Here is a 17189-nt window from a genome sequence, read left to right as displayed (position 1 = left end):
GGAGCTTTGCAAAGTCCAATTATTCGTGATAGTTCTTGAGACGTTGGTAAATAGTGTTGATGCATGATTATAAGTTTGTAAGACATAAATAGTCAATCTATGTCATGATAAAGTAGAAACAAACAAATTATAATTAGCAGATAAGTGCATGCTCTATGCAGGATAACAAAGGAGGACTGTGCCAGAAATATATGGAAATTTATATTGAGCAAGACGACATGATTTAAGTAAGATACCTGATACCATATGCTCACAGATATTACAGGTATGAAGATGATGTAAACCTGCCATGCAACCTGAGACATCACTACTATAATTCCCAAGAGTTGGATTGAAGAGAATGCAAATGATCCACACCTAAAAGGAATGTTTGTATCTAATACACTTTGGTCTGAAGAGGCCTACAAGAGAACAAGAGGAAATAGAAAGATTGAAGTGACTCAATCATGACTTATTGAATAAAACCAGCAAGATGAAGGAGGCTGTTGCTTTAAGTGATATAACATTTAAATTTAAACTTCATAGAATATGACATCCTAATACTATTAAGAGCTTATAGGAAGAAGAAAAACAGCGGCATGTCCACACTTCTACGTACTCTACTAGTGATTCTTCCACTTGGAGTGGCATCAAAAAATGACATAGGCGAGCGGAAAATGCAATTGTGCATTTTGTTGAAGAGTAGAGTTGTAGTCTTGAAACCAGCAGTGGAAAGGAGCATTGTTCTGGAAAGGATGCAGAAAGAACTTCCTATGGCCAAAGCAACATAGACAATCATAAGCATAAAGGTTCCAACAGGTGCTTTTACATCTGGTGAAATGGGAGTTGCCCAAGCCATCCAATTATTGCTTCCAATTTGAAGAAGCTGAAACAGAATCTGAGCCAATAATATAAATGGTACAAGAGCTCCTCCATATGCTGTTGTGATATATTTCCAATAGACTGAAAGTCCAACTCTTCCTTTCTGCCTTTTTTCCTCTTGAATGAGCTGGCCTTTTGGTTCAACTACATCATTTGTTTTGCCACTTTTCCTATCTTTGTCGTCTTCTTTTTCTTCTGTAATTTTTGCACCAGAAATATTTACTTCTCTACTTCTTGCACATTGTTTATGAAATGCTTCTCCTCCATCAAATGAATCGAGTGCAGACTGAGTTAAGTAAATCATCATACTTTCCACGTTGAGTAATTTCCCCATCTTTCATGACCTAAACACATGGTATAATAAGAAAAAGATTAGCGGATGCCAGGAAACAAAATTTCTCTTTAAATTGACAAGGATTAAATTTTGAGAATCACTCACAAAGATAAGCTCAGCTACAGGTAAGAACTCTACTTGATGAGTGATAAATAATTGTCTTCGAACTTAAAAGGCCAAGTAAACATTCCTGCCATATATAAAAATAATGAAGGATCTAACAAAGTAAAATATCGTGACAAGTGCGATGCCAATTTAAAGAATCAAGTTTGAAAAAGGTACAAATAAGGATTCAAAACTATATAACATAAAAGTTAGAATAGCCAAATCTATTTTGCACATGGTAAAAAAAAATCATGCGAGACACCTCAAAATATAATCCTGTATGACAAACAAACTATCATAATGAATAGTTTACCTTAAAGAGGTGGGATCCCGTATGAGCATCCACAGCACTAAAAGGATCACCAAAAAGATATATATCAGCCTCTTGATAAAGAGCTCGTGCAATTTGTATTCTCTGTTTCTGTCCACCACTCAAATTGATTCCCCTCTCTCCAATAATAGTCTGATCACCAAATGGCAAAATTTCAAGGTCCTTCTTCAGGGAGCATGCTTCAAGAACCTTCTCATATCTTTCCCTATCCATCTCCTTACCAAATAATATATTCTCTTTGATCTTCCCACTATGAATCCATGGAGACTGAGCAACAAATGCATTAGTTCCGCACACTCTTAAGTTTCCTGACATCTTTGGAACTTCTCCCAAAATACAAGATATTAGACTAGACTTGCCTGAACCAACAGTACCACAAACAGCAACTCTCATGCCTTGAAGGATTGTGAGATTTATACCTTTTAATGTCGTATTAGGGACGGGAAGTCCCAAGAAAAATTACCACTGAGTACTTCAACTGCTATGTTAGAACTACCTTTTGGAATCTTTTCTATAACATTAGACTACAGGTCATCAAGATGAAGGAATAATGCAATCCTATCCAGAGATACCTGAGTCTGTGCTATCATTGAAATTGTCTCTGGAAGCCGATAAACCGGCTCTTGAAGCATTCGGAATGTTGCAATTGCAGATAAGATTTTTCCTGCTTGAAGTGGGATCCCTATAAGTATGCAAGTGCAAAAAGTAACCACAGATACGAATGCGGGGGCACACCATAGGACAAATGTGGTCATGGCTGAAGTATACATATATTTCTTTAACCAACTTTGCTCTGTGTTCCTCAATTCAATAACCTTAGATAGAAACTTCATTTCCCATCCTTGTAGTTTCAGAATTCTCATATTCCTCAAAATCACAGATGTTGCCTTCATTCTTCTATCTTTTGACTCCATCAACTTGTGCTGGAATGTTTCTTGCAATGACGCAAAGGGAATATTTGTGAACACTACAACAACAGTTGCAATAAAAGCTGCAATCGAAGCCATCCCGAGATTTCTGTACAAAATAAACATCGCCAACACTACTTGGAGAACTACTATCCATGAATCATGCATGTTCCTGGCAAAGTCTCCAACTCTTTTAGCATCAACTATCATGAAATTGATTATTTCACCAGTTGGTGTGGCCTTGCCTGGACTGACCTGAAAGGGTCAACCCCTTGTTATAGACTACTGTCACAAGCAGTGCTCGGATCTTTATTCCAACTTTCATTAACCTCAAGGACCATTGCCTAAATGACAAACTCTCTATAAGCTTTGCCACCAAAAAAGCAGTCACCAGTACATGTCCCTCATTCTTGAATGTTTGTTTGCCATTGAGGTATTGAACAAAAGTGTCAATGAGATATGGACCAACGTAAGAAGTCAGTGTGTTTAGAAGTGCAACAATAGCTGTTGCTAATATACCTTCCCAAGATGAGAGTATTAATGACTTTACCAGCTTAAGTGTGGTTACTCTCTTTAATGCACCCAACTCGTCCTCAAGTTTATTCCTAAAAGCTGGAAAAACGCCAATTACACTATCACAACTAGCTAGTTGTGGGACATCCTCGAGGTTTAAAGTCTTCTTTCTGCCAGCAGCAATCAGAGGACCCACCCAAGAGAAGCTAAGAATGCTGAAAATTCCAGCATTTGAGTAAGGAGTGACAGTTTCCTCTCCCTTGGTCATATTTGACTCGGACTCATTACTAACATCAGTATCATCAGTCAAAAGAGGCTCTTGAAGAATGCTATCTTCACCCTCATTTTTCAGAAAAAACACCAATTGACAAAAGAATACACTCACAAAAGAAGAAACTCCATCAGAAATCAAGTATTGAATCGAAAACAAAACGTGTTTTAGATGGAGAATAATGTCCAGCACAAAGGAATAACAGGAAATGGGGAGGAGAAAACGCACCAAACTCTGAAGAATAGTGGAAATCTCCTTTCACCTGAACTGAAGAAAACGGTGCACAAAGAAGCACACACAATCCCCCAAGAAACTGATTTAAGCGGTAAATCCAAAAGGGCCGCCAACTTTTCATCAGACCAATCATGTCTATCCCAATATAAGCAATAGAGTAGAAACATAACAATGTTACACGCAGAAGCACCAAGAGTACAAAACAGGGTCCTCTCATACTGAGTGCGCTTAAGTTTCTCTTTGGAATCATCCCTCGCACCCAGTGAAAATTTTTTCAGCACCCAAGAGAAAACAAACGCAAGTAATAAAGCTAAGTGGAGAGAAGCAGACGCCAAGAGCGAGAAAATGGGATTTTGGAGAAGACCCACCAAAGCAAACGTCACTGAATAAATTGATAGTCAAATATGGAACCTTCAGAAATGGAACTCTTTTGTGAAATGGGTGTGCTCGACGTTCAGTGTTTCATGCTCTGTTGAAGGTTCCAAAAGTTTAAGAATGAAAATAATTTGAGCTTACAAATGGAGAGACAGTGAGGAAAAGAGTCAAAGGTGGGAGATGGCTTGGAGGTACGATAACGTTGCGATCAAGGAAGAAGATCACCAAAACAAAAATAAACTCGAGTCCCATGCACTCATAGTAGGAGGGAATTGCGGAGAATGATATCGGGAAAATGACAATTAGGGTAATTAATAACAATTATAAATTTTAAATTATTAAAATTTTAATGATAAACTATATTACTTATTTGTAATAAATTATGTTTTTTTAATTGACTTGACCTTTATAAGAGATTTTTGTAAATACTCAATTAATACCGTAAAGATTTTTAAGTATTTTTTTTATTAATTTTTTAAATGATAACAAAAAAAATTAAAATAATTAGTTTGTAATTCACAATTTAATTTCATTGTTTTTCAGTTGATATTACAAATAACACCAAATGTTTTTTTTTACCCAACTAATTATTTATATTTTTTAAATTACAGGTAAGACTTATGGTTTGTAATTCAAAATTTATAATTGTTATTAATATTTTTATGAGATCCTAATTATTATTTTTTTATATTATTTTCATGATACCCAAAAAATATTTTATATTTTAAAATAAAATGTTGAAACTTTGAAAAGAAGTCTACTAAATTAAATTGTAAATGAAACTTTGTTGGCCCTGAGCGCACATGTCTGTCGGCGATCAAAAAAGTCGCAAGGAAATGGCAATATCGGAGCCGGCCGGTGAATGAATAAAATAATATCCACATTAATTATAAAATCTATGCAATGCACGGACAAAATTGCATCAAAGACCACGAGTGTGTGAAATTTCTGATAAATAATCTTAACATTATTAAGCCTTTTCGGGCTAAGGTTAGAGACTTTTAATGTTTGTTGCAACCAAATATGTTATCATTGTGATTTATTTTATTCTTACACAAATTTAAAATTTAATCACCTGAAATAATTAGAAGTACTCCTTTCATTTTTATATATATATATACTCTCTCCGTTTAAAAATATAAAGCATTTTTAACTGAATTTCACCCCAATAAAATAATTATCTACTTTCAAACTAACTTTATCTTTTTATATTTACCCCTATTAAACACCTTATAATAAATATAAAATCAATATCAATAGAGGTACTTTAAAAAAAACAATAATTACACCTCAAAAGATTAAAATTACCTTATATTATTTAACATTCAACTCTTCAAAAAATGGCTTATGTTTTTTAACAGAGTGAGTATATAAAAAAAAATAATTGCATCATACAATTTAAAAAAATTGGTGAACAATAATAATTGAGTTTGAAAATTTAAAAAAATTAAACTAAAATACTCTTGCATTTAATCAGAAAAAGGTCGCATTAATTGTTTATCAAAAATGAAAATTATGAATTTATGAGAAAAATTTTAAAAAAATTATAATATTTTTTTATATATGTTATTTTTTTTATATGATTGTCCATTATTCATGGATTGAACCAGGTAAGACTACATTAATGGTAAAACTCTCCTAGTAAATATTTAATATAACTGCAAATTCAAAATTCAAACTTCAGATCATTGGTTATTGCCTATAAATAAAAATAAAATAATAAGTTTTTTGTTCCTTTTATATATAAAATTGGAAGGATTATTATCATAGGGAGTATGGCTTATATTTTAGATGGTGCCTAACCTTTGCAATTAGTAGTTTAAATAATTGCGCTCATAGTTGTCAAACTCTCAAGTTAACTTTACAAATTTAATACTTTTATATTTTTAACTTATAAACTCAAGCCAAATACAAACTCAGTTAAACTCACAAGTTTATCTTCGAGTTTATCGTTTTTATATTTTTAATTTACAAAATCGTATTAACTAATTCATAAACTAGAACTAGATGCAAGCTTGCTTAAACTTGTTAAGCTCGTTAATTTTTTTTTGAGTTGATCGAGTTAACTATATACTATAAAAAATTCAGTTCATCAAAGTTATAAGACTTGGTTTAAAGGAAAAAAATTAAAATGCAAAAAATAATATTAATAAAAAGGAAAACAAAAATACCAAAAAAAAAAGTTCCCCTATTTTAAAATTTTTGCGTCTTGTATATGATAATTTATCAATGTAGATAGGTTTAATTTCAATGATTTAAATTTTGAATACATTTAAATTAAATTATAATCATATTTTAATGGCTATTTTTTAATAGAGGTAAACTCTTATAAGTTTACGATATGAGTTTGTAATAAAAATTTATATTTTTATCATGAATTTACTTAAATTTACAAATTTAACAATCTTGATTGCGCTGCTGAAAAAAGAAATGTATTTATGGCTATAAAATTAGCCAACTTGCTCGCTTTTTTTAACAAGAAAGTATTTAAAGCAAGTATTCTATTCGGTTATAAAATAAGTGAACTTGCTTTTTTTTATTATTATTTAAAACAAACATGGAAACTTTTTAAATTAATCATTGACCGAAAGTGCAATATAATTTATACAAGTCCACTGAAAAATAATGGAACAGACATTAAACTAAGTGAGCAGTTTTGTCCCTTTTCTATTCTGTTAAAATATTAAAAGATTCCCATATGATTAAAATTGTATTAGTTTAATAATTCAAATTAAGTCATGACAATAAAAATATTTAGGGCCGTTTGTTTAAGAAAAATTCTTAAATCACGTGCAGTAAATAAGAAAAATTATTATAAAATAATTAAATAATACTTCATTTTTAATTATAAAAAATATATAAAAGTATCATAAAATATAAAAATTATTAAATAATATATGGTTGTCACCAAATACAAAATAATTTCTTCGTTATTTTATAAAAATTATAAACAATAAATTAATTTTCATCAAATCTCTAGACCATCAAAAAAATTACTTATCATTTCAAGTTTTAACGAATATTCCCTTAATTTCATACGGATGACCTTTATCATAATAATAGACATTAAAAGTATGTTGATTATTAGAAAAAATGGGTAAGGACATAATTTAATTTATTTTGGTTAAAATGCACTTTTGTTAATTTTTTATTATGTTTCAATTTATCGTTTAATTTTAGTTTAGTTTCGACACTATCCCTCGTTGATGATATTAAGTGAAAAAATAATGTTTGGTCTTTGAACCTTTTCTTCAATTATGAATTCAGAGGTTGAACTTTAGCACAAAACAATTCAATTTTTAAAATTTTTTAAATTAAAACAAGTCAATTCTTATTTTTTTCTTAATTTCTAACCATTTAAACATTATAATTTTTCAGGTTAAAGACATTTTTCCCCCAACTATTCACTCATAAGTGCCTAGTGTCCCAAACTTTCATGAAGTGTAATTCTTCCTTTTAATTTTTTAATATGGTGCATTAAACTTCTTGTTATTAAAAAAAATTAACTTTACCTATTAGTTGATTGAGAAAATTAAAAAAAAGGAGTTAAAAAATTACAAAAAATGACTCATAAAATTACAAATAAATAATATATAAAAAATTAATATTGAATAAGTTCATAAAATAATGGCTAGTCAAAATCATATTTTGGCCTTTTATTGAGTAAGAAATAACATGTGTGCCTTGTAATTTATATGTAATTTAAGGAATTAATTGATATTATTTTTTTCTTATAGGGCATTTGTGTATAATTTTTTGAATCCTTTCTATAATTTTTAAGGTCATTTCTTATAATTTTAAAATCAATTAACAATTAAAATTAATTTTTTTAATGATAAAGTGCTCAATATACTATTTTTAAAAGTTAAATAAAAAAATTGTATCACATGAAATTTTAAGATATTAGGTACTCTTAAGTAAATAGTTGATAGATGAAAATATTTTTTAATCCTATTTTCTTTTAACTCAATGAACTATAGAGGCAATCATTTTAAATCCAAGCTAAAAAAAACTTGAAATAAAGTCCACCGTACACGTGCGCAAGCACTTTGGAGGGATTTGGTTTGGGGAAGGACACAAAACATGCGTTTTTCAAGGATGATAAATTTCAAGAATAACTATATTTTGAGTTAAAAATAAAGATCAAGGCTGACCAGCCATCTATTTAAACTTATTTTTATAAAAATTTAGACTCAAAAGATGGCACTTTATATTTCAGCTTTGATAGATTTTACAAAAAATAAGGTTGCAGCCCTTTTAAATCCTTTTCTTATTTTTCCCTTAAAAATGAAATATTTTCAATTTTTAAATTAAATTTAAATTTTAAGATATATATTTATACCTTAACATTAGAATTTTTTTGGAAACTTAAAGGTAAAATTTTTATTATTTATTTTTAATTTTTAAACATTATAAATTATATTTTAAAAAATATGAAATATTATAATTGATTTCTTTTTTCAAAATCTAAACAAATAATACAAACGGCAAGCCCTAAGCCATTTAAAGAAATGTTTGGTTTTAGAAAATAAATATTTTTAAAATAACCGAGCTTTTGTATTTGAACTCTTGTCTTTGAAGATGTGAATTACAATAGATTGACTTTGGGTTTATAATAAAATTGATATTGAGATTAAGATTTTAAAAATATATTTGATATAGAGTAATATTTAAATAGAATATTTACATTAATTTTATTTGGTATTCAATCAAAAATTATAAAAAGATTGTAATGGCCCTTACCATTAACTAAAGGAAAAAAAACCACAGCCAAAAAGCTCTGGTGCATGAGAAATCAAAAGGCTATGAACGCTTTAATGCAATTAAGGTATCATAGTGAGATGAACTTGGGCCAAGTCTTGAAAACTCAACCTTAAACTTAAACAGATCAAGAGAACTATGTTGTAATAAACACCAGTCTAAAAGAAGAGCTCGACTCAAAAAGTTAGTTTATTAGAATGAAGAACCTCTTGAATTTATAAACCTTACACTATTTGTAAGGTTCTTTGATGTGAGACTCATAATAATACCACATTGTCAAGAGCTAACGTTGCTAACGGCTTCACTCCATGACACTTCACTCGACCTTTCAATAAAAACATCAATGTAACAAGCACAAGTTTATAGTGAGAGTCCATTTCAAAAAATTAGCCTATTAAAAAAGAGAGTTCCTTAAACTTATAAATCTCACACCACTTATGAGGCTTTTTGATATGAGACTCGTGGCACATGTCTCAAGCTCAAACTCAGAACCAGATTTGGAATGCTGTCAAACTCAAGGAACCAAACCTGGACACCATCAACAATCTCAAACAGAGGGAGATTCGAAAGCAAGAAGATGATCAGGTGCGATGGCAGTAGGCGTCAATGGAAATGATGAAGAATTGAAAACTCAAAGAACAAAATCAAGAACAAGAAAATTCGATTTCGATTTCAATCTCATCGTCTTTGTTTTTTTTTGGCTCATATCAAGGTCTTTGTTATTGCTTCCATCGAAGTCATCACCAACAAGAGAGGAAGCCGTCGCTAGCAAAGAAGTCATCACAGTGAATGTGCCGCCCAAACCCACGGTGAACGTGCCAAGCAAATGAGGAGAAGGTGAAGATCAAGTCAAATGTGGGTATCTCAAGGAGGGCATTTTAATCATAAAAATTTCAATATTAAGAATAATTTTATAATACCAAGGATGGTGGGTTTTAACATTCTCACATAAGGAGGATTAAGCAATTCCAAAAATTGAAGAATACTTCATACCAAACATGTCAAAGTGTATTACTTTGATCCAATTTCAATCCCTACCCTCCATGCAGCATACCAAATGGAGCCTAGACCACAGCCATAAAGGTTTATATGCTAGGCCAGCCCGTTTCTAGCTCTAATTACATTGGAACTTCAAACGAGGGGTGTTCTTAGAAGGAGTTTGATGGGATATATGGTTTCTGAAGAGATTGATTCATGAACAAAGCATTCTAAATTCTAAAAAGGTGGAGTTAAATGTAATTCACCTGTCTATTCACCATTTTTTAATATTAAACTTCATATTTTTTAGTCTCATTATTTAACAAATTAAATTGAAATTGAAATTAAATACTCCATATTTTAAAATAAAAATTCTTTTACAAGAAAATTTATTTTATTTTATATATTTTTAAATTTGAAGATATGTCCTGATGTTAGTGAGATTTAATGCCAACTTACTTAAACTTTTTTATACAAAAAAAATAAAAAACAGTATCGTGGAAACCAAAAACATGTCTCACGTCCCAAATTACCAATTCGTACGGATTGGACTTGTCGCATTTGCCAAAATGCGAGATGCTCACCTAGTCCACATAAAACTCAGCCTCAAACAAATTATTCATTTACACAAAGGTCTAATTATATTATGATTTATCTTATAAAAGAAAAGAAAAGAAAAGTTGACTGATTGACTATACTTTAAATTATTGATATTTGATTTGGTTTGAGGGGTAACAAGCTGTCTCGTTGGTCATTTATCATATATTCTTTACCACCTGATATTAATTTTACAATGTCTGATTCTTTTGAAAGTACAAACAAGTTAAAATCTGTAAATTGATTCTCTTTATTCTTGGCTTACACATGTTCAAAGTTACATAAACAAGACATTAATTTATTAAATTTAACCACATAATTCACGTACTATCTCAAGTAATAATTCCAGATATTACACACTAACTTAGCCAAATTACATAACCTTATCAGTACTCCAAACAAATCAGTGTGACAGAAAATGACTATTTTCTCGTTATAGTTCAATAATCTCGTCTTTTTCAGTCACCGGCACAAGCTTTAACTTTCCTTACATGTGTTCCATGCTCAACAAGATCCAAACTAACAAATAAAAACACACCATTTTCACAACTACTAACATCTGCAACTCAAAACAGCAAAGAGTAGTTGACGTTTTTGGATTGAATCATCACAATTTCATACAAATCCATTCATAAGGTTTTCATTGACAGATTTCCCCCAATTTCTTCATCATCTAGAAACCATGCTATCTTTATTTGAGTAAGCAAATTGAGTGATAAGCTCGGTTATTGGTAATTGGAGTTTGATCTCATGGTATACTCCGCAACAAGCTGAGAAAATGATGACGACTTGTCCTCTAGCAATCTTGGTGGAGACTCAAACTCCTCAATCAGTCCTGCATCAAGATACAACGAAATCATATAAAAAGAAAAAAAAAGTAAAAAAAGGCATATCAAAACACAGAAAACAACACAAAATCAGAAGGAAAACAGGAATCTTTATTGACCTTGATTGAGAAGCAAAACCATATCACTGTCAAGAACAGAAGTTATTCGGTGTGCGATGGTAATGACTGTACAATAAGAGAAGTGTTGCCGAAGAGTTTGCTGAATCAAATTATCAGTGGCAGTATCAACTGAAGAAGTAGCTTCATCAAGCACCAACACCCTACTTCTCTTAAGTAGCACCCTCCCAAGGCACAGCAATTGCCTCTGACCCATGCTCCAATTCTCACCATTTTCACTAACTACACCCATTTTCGCAAAAGCAGTCAGTTTTCAAATATGGGATCAGAAATGTTATAACATACTATCTCTAAAATTTCACGAAAAAAAGTAAATGAAAAACCTGCAGAGTCTAACTTCCCATCTTTCTTTTGAACTTCATCTCCAAGTTGACACTTGTCGAGAGCCTAAAAGCATGTCAATCAATGAAGAAAAAGGCATTTTAAGAAACAGATACAAGTTTAATTTTGGGACAGAACTTCATGTTGAGTGCATGCATGTTTTTATACGCAAATATTAAAAACCTACCTCCCAGATTTGTTCATCCGTGTACTCCTCCAACGGGTCTAGGTTACTTCTAACTGTGCCTTCAAACATGATTGGATCTTGAGGAATAATGCTAAGTCTAGACCTCAAATCATGAAGTCCAATTGATGAAATGTTGATGCCATCAATCACAATTTTCCCAGCAGTTGGCTCAATGATTCGAAAAAGCGTTTGTATGAGAGTTGTTTTACCACTTCCTGTTCTCCCCACAATGCCAGTTTTCAGTCTTCCAGGGAATTTGCATGTTATGCCACGCAATACAAGTGGTAGATGTGGAGCATAACGAACCTTCATCGCACACATTAATATTTTATTATCTTTTAAAATAGTACAAACATAATGTTAAATCCATGAACCAAAGAACATTTTACAAGCAGTAACATTTCCTTTTGAAGATACATTCTAACCCTTGATAAAAGACTGACAGTTGAAGTTTTACAAATTGATTGACCAAAGATTGAAAGACATTATAATCCTAACATGATCCATATGATTGAGATGTGGCGCTTGGAGTCAAATTTATGGCTAACTCAAAGTACCTGCAGATCACAAATGTCAACTTCTCCATGCGATGGCCAAGAAGGATTGGGCCGATTTTGTTCCATTACAAGAGGAGGTTCACTTGGAGTGCTACTATACTGAAGCATTCTCTCTACTGATATAAAACTGCTCTCCATTTCGCAAAGACACCATATCACCAAAGCTTGAAACGTATTCAGATTAAGTCCATATATAACAGCTAAACCAGCAATACCTTCAGAATCATAAATAAAATAAAAGTAAACAATAAGCTTCCATTTCCTCCAAAATATAAACGAAGTAATTGTCAATTGGTTAAGACGCCAAAACTTTCTTTCTTTCTTTCTTTCTTTTTTACTAACTGATATCAACATTGAAGTATATACCTGGATCTATAACTCCCTGTGGAATAAATATCAAGAATATCAAGGAAAAGGCAACAGTTATAGAAGACAACATATCCAAGCGGAGGCCAAGCCAATTCCTTGCCGCAACAATGTTAAAATTTGGCCGAGAATACCCATCCATCAGTTTCATATTTGTTTCCTTAAATCTTGAGTCTTGATCAAAGCTCCTAATGGTTGTTGTTCCTGAAATACTCTCAGCAAAGTGTTGAATGACTGGAGCTTTGCATGCTCCAGCTAAACGTGATAGTTCTCTAGCTGACGGTAAATAATATTGCTGCAGAGCAATAAGTTTGCAAGACATAAGTTAACATAAAACATGATAAAGTGCACCGCAGCAATAAAAAGTTCTGGAATGAGTGCCTAATTAATGCAAGCATAGACTGCAGGAATGAAAGGAAGAATATACAAGAAAGATGCAACCTTATATCATGTAAGATAACATGGTTTAAGCAATATACCTGATACCAAATGCTGATTGATATCACAGGTATAAAGATGATGAAAATCTGCCATGCAGCTTGAGACACCACTACTATTATTCCCAAAAGTTGGATCATAGAAAAGGAAAATGATCCGATTAGATTGGGAATGGCTAAATCTACTGCATTTTGATCAGTAGAAGCCTACAAGAGAACAAAGAAAAGAAAGAGATTGTCAATGACCCAATGCATTATTCTTGATATAGCTGTGAAAGAAAACCAAAACAAGGATGAGGGGCCTATAAATTTAACATACAAACACATTTAAAATGCATAAAGTATAATACGCTATTGCTCAATAGATTAGATAAGAAAAACAGAATAAAAACAATGCAATATCTCGACTTCTTACTCTATTAATAATCCTTCCACTTGGAGTGCCATCAAAAAATGACATGGGTGCACGGAAGATGCACAAGTGCATGTGATTGAAGAGTAGAGTTGCAGTCTTGTAACCAGCTGTGAATAGAAAAATTGTCTTAGCGAGCATACAAAAAGCACTTCCTATGGCCATTGCAACGTAGACAATTATAAGCATAGAAGGTTTGACTGGTGGTTTCACATCCAAAGAGATAGGAGTTGCCCAGGCCATCCAATAGTTGCTTCCGATTTGAAGAAGTTGAAACAGAATTTGAGCCAACAATACAAATGGTACAAGTGCTCCTCCATATGCCGTTGTGATATATTTCCAATAGACTGAAAGGCCAACTTTACCTTTCTCCCTTTCTTCCTCTTGAATAAGCTGGCTTTTTGGTTCGACTATATCATTTGTTTCATCATTTTGCCCATCTTTGTTTGCCTCTTTTTCCTTTGTAACTTGTACACCAGAGATATTTATATCTTGATCAGCTATACTTAATTTATCAGACACTTTTGCCCCATCCAGTGAATCAACTGCAGATAACGCTCTTTTATGTGCACCCACAAGCTCCATAAAGTCGGTTCCTGAGTTGAGCAAATCATTATACTTTCCACTTTGAGTAATTTCCCCGTCTTTCATGACCTAATATATTAGATACAACATAAAATACATGAGGATAAAAAACATAGTGAATTCTCTTTGAAATGATAATGATTAAATACTGTGAATAGCTCACCGAAATAAGGTCGGCAGCAGGTAAGAACTCTACTTGATGAGTGACATAAATAACTGTCTTTGAACTCAAACAACCTAGTAAACATTCCTGCCATATACATAAATAATGAAATAAATAAACTAAAATATATAAACACGTATGACACTAAATGAAGATAATGCTTCAAAAAAGAATGCAAAATAATAATTTGTAGAATATAAATACTAAATGGCATTCAAGTTCAAAAGCCAAATTCATAGCATATAACAAACAAAATGTCCTAATGGGTTACCTTAAAAAGGTGGGATCCTGTATGCGCGTCCACAGCACTAAAAGGATCATCAAATAGATATATATCAGCATCTTGGTAGAGAGCTCGTGCAATCTGAATTCTCTGTTTTTGTCCACCACTCAAATTGATTCCCCTCTCTCCAACAATTGTTTGATCACCAAATGGAAGAACCTCCAGGTCCTTCTTCAGGCAACATGCTTCAAGGACCTTGTCATACCTTTCCCTGTTCATCTCCTTACCAAATAATATATTCTCTTCGATCTTCCCACTTTGAATCCACGGAGACTGAGCAACAAAGGCTTTAGTTCCACAAACCCTCAATGTTCCTGAAACCTTTGGAACTTCTCCTAAAATACAAGACAGCATACTAGACTTGCCTGAGCCAACAGTACCACAGACAGCAACCAACATGCCTTGCATGACAGTGAGATTTATACCTTTCAAAGTTGCATTAGAGGAAGATAAATCCCAAGAGAAATTACCGTCCACTAATTCAATTGCTGTATTAGAACTACCCCGCGGAAGCTTCTCTATAATGTCAGATTGCAAGTCGTCTAGTTGAAGGAATGATGCAACCCTGTCCAAAGATACTTTAGTTCGAGCTATCATTGAAATTGTGGCTGGAAGATTATAAATGGGCTGTTGAAGTATTCTGAATGTTGCAAGTGCAGATAAGATCTTCCCTGATTCAAGTGGAATCCCCATAAGTACACAAGTACCAAAAGTAGCCACAGATACAAATGTGGGTGCTGCACCCCAAAACAGAAAGACGATGATGGCTGATTGATAAAAGCATTTCTTTAACCAGCCTTCCTCTGTTTTCCTCAGTTCAATAACCTTGGACAAAAACTTCATTTCCCATCCCTGTAGTTTGAGAATTCTCATGTTCCTTAAAATCTCAGATGTGGCCTTCATTCGTCGATCTTTTGACTCCATTAACTTGCCTTGAAACTTTTTCTGCAATGATCCCAAGGGAACATTTGCCAACATCACAATAATAGCAGCAACAAATGCGGCAATCGAAGCCATCCCAAGATTTTTATACAAAATAAACAATGCCAGTGCTACTTGTAAAAATACCGTCCACAGATCATGAATGTACAAACTGAAATTACCAACTCTTTCAGCATCAAGTGTCACAAAATTGATTATTTCTCCAGTAGAGTGGATTTGCTTTGCTTGACAGGGAAGGGTCAAGCTTTTACAATAAATCATTGTCACAAGCTGTGCTCGGATCCTAATTTCAACTTGCTGCAATCTAAAGAGACCGTGCCTCTAGGAAAGGCATTCTATAAGCTTCGCAACAAAAAATGCAGCCACCAGAACATATCCCTCATTCTTAAATGTTTGTTTGCCATTGAGGTATTGAACAAAAGTGTTGATGAGATATGGACCAACGTAAGAGGCCAAAGTGTTTACAAGTTCAAGAATGGCTGTTGCAAAAATCTCTTTCCCAGCAGATAGTATTAATGACTTCGCCAGCTCAAGTGTGGTCACTCTGTTTATTGTACCACAGACAGCCTCAAGTTTATTTCTGAAAGGTGGAAAAGCTCCAGTAACACTATCACAACTAGCTAGTTGTGGGACATCCTCAAGATGTAAAGTCTTCTGCTTTCCCGCAACAATCAGAGGACACACCCAAGAGAAGGTAAAAATGCTGAAAATTCCAGCATTTGAGTAAGGAGTAACAATGTCATCCCCCTTGGTCTTATTTATCTCTAATGCATTACTAACATCAGTATTATTATTCAAAAGAGGTACTTGAAGAATGCTATCTTCACTCTCATTTTTCATAGAAAACACCACGTAACAAAAGAATACACCCACAAAGGAGGAGACACCATCAGAAACTGAGTACTCAAGTGGTAATGAAAAGTGTTTAAGATGGAGAATAATGTCCACTATAAAGCAATAACATGAAATAATGAGGTAGAAAGCGCACCAAGCTCTAAAGAATAGCAGAAATCTCCTTTCTCCTGAATTGAAGAATCCTGTGCGCAAAGAAGCAAAAACGACCCCCCAAGCTACTGTTTTAAGCGCCAAATCCGAAAGGGTCAGGACCTTTTCATCCGACCAACCATTTCGGTACCAGTAGAAGCAATACAGTAGACACATGACAAGATTAAATGCAGAAGCACCCAAAGAACAAAACAGAGTCCTCGAGTACAAAGTACTCTTGAGCTTCTCTTCGGAACCATCTATAGCTCCCGCAGTAATTTTTTTCCGCACCCATGAAACGAAGAACGCTACTAAAAAAACTAGGTGGAGAGAAGCAGACAACAGATGCAAAAAAATGGGTTTTAAGAGAAAACTCGCGGCAAAGTACATTAGCAAGTTGTGAGAGAAAACAAACCACAAAGCTTTAAGTAAAAGAACGGGGAAAAAAAAAACTAAGTAGCGTCGTCAAAAATGGAGATTTCTGAAATGGGTGTGCAGTGCTAGAGGGTTCAGGTGAGGGGTTCCTGTTCTGGTTTTGGTTCCTGGAAGATTGAGGATGAGGAAAAATGAGCTTAAAAAGGCAGAGTGAGTGAGAGAGTGTGATTATTAACTTGTTGCTCAAGGAAGGAGAACGAAGATAACTGGTTTCTTGTAAAAAGCAAAACTGCGTATGGGAGGGATGATGTTGAAATGGTTGATAAAAGAAAATCTATAACTTTA

The 17189-nt window shown here is 33.1% G+C and overlaps 1 protein-coding gene and 1 pseudogene across 1 annotated transcript; both read right to left on the bottom strand.

Annotated features, from left to right (window-relative positions):
• Positions 1-53: 53 nt before the first annotated feature.
• On the bottom strand, positions 54-3573 carry LOC129301783 (ABC transporter C family member 3-like; annotated as a pseudogene).
• A 7420-nt stretch (positions 3574-10993) lies between these two features.
• Positions 10994-16883, bottom strand: LOC129303960 (ABC transporter C family member 3-like). The gene is given in 10 exon segments (XM_054943555.1): positions 10994-11103; positions 11215-11454; positions 11556-11619; positions 11741-12046; positions 12298-12512; positions 12664-12958; positions 13143-13307; positions 13516-14166; positions 14261-14347; positions 14532-16883. Coding segments are annotated over 10 exon segments (4461 nt in total). The 5' UTR covers positions 16860-16883.
• Positions 16884-17189: the final 306 nt, after the last annotated feature.

This window comes from Prosopis cineraria, unplaced genomic scaffold, assembly GCF_029017545.1.
Source record: "Prosopis cineraria cultivar Desert tree isolate PC_DT_omini unplaced genomic scaffold, ASM2901754v1 PC2, whole genome shotgun sequence".
NCBI classification, from domain to species: domain Eukaryota; kingdom Viridiplantae; phylum Streptophyta; class Magnoliopsida; order Fabales; family Fabaceae; genus Prosopis; species Prosopis cineraria.
The sequence above is the reverse complement of the archived record's forward strand: the minus strand, read 5'-3'. Positions and strand labels throughout refer to the sequence as shown.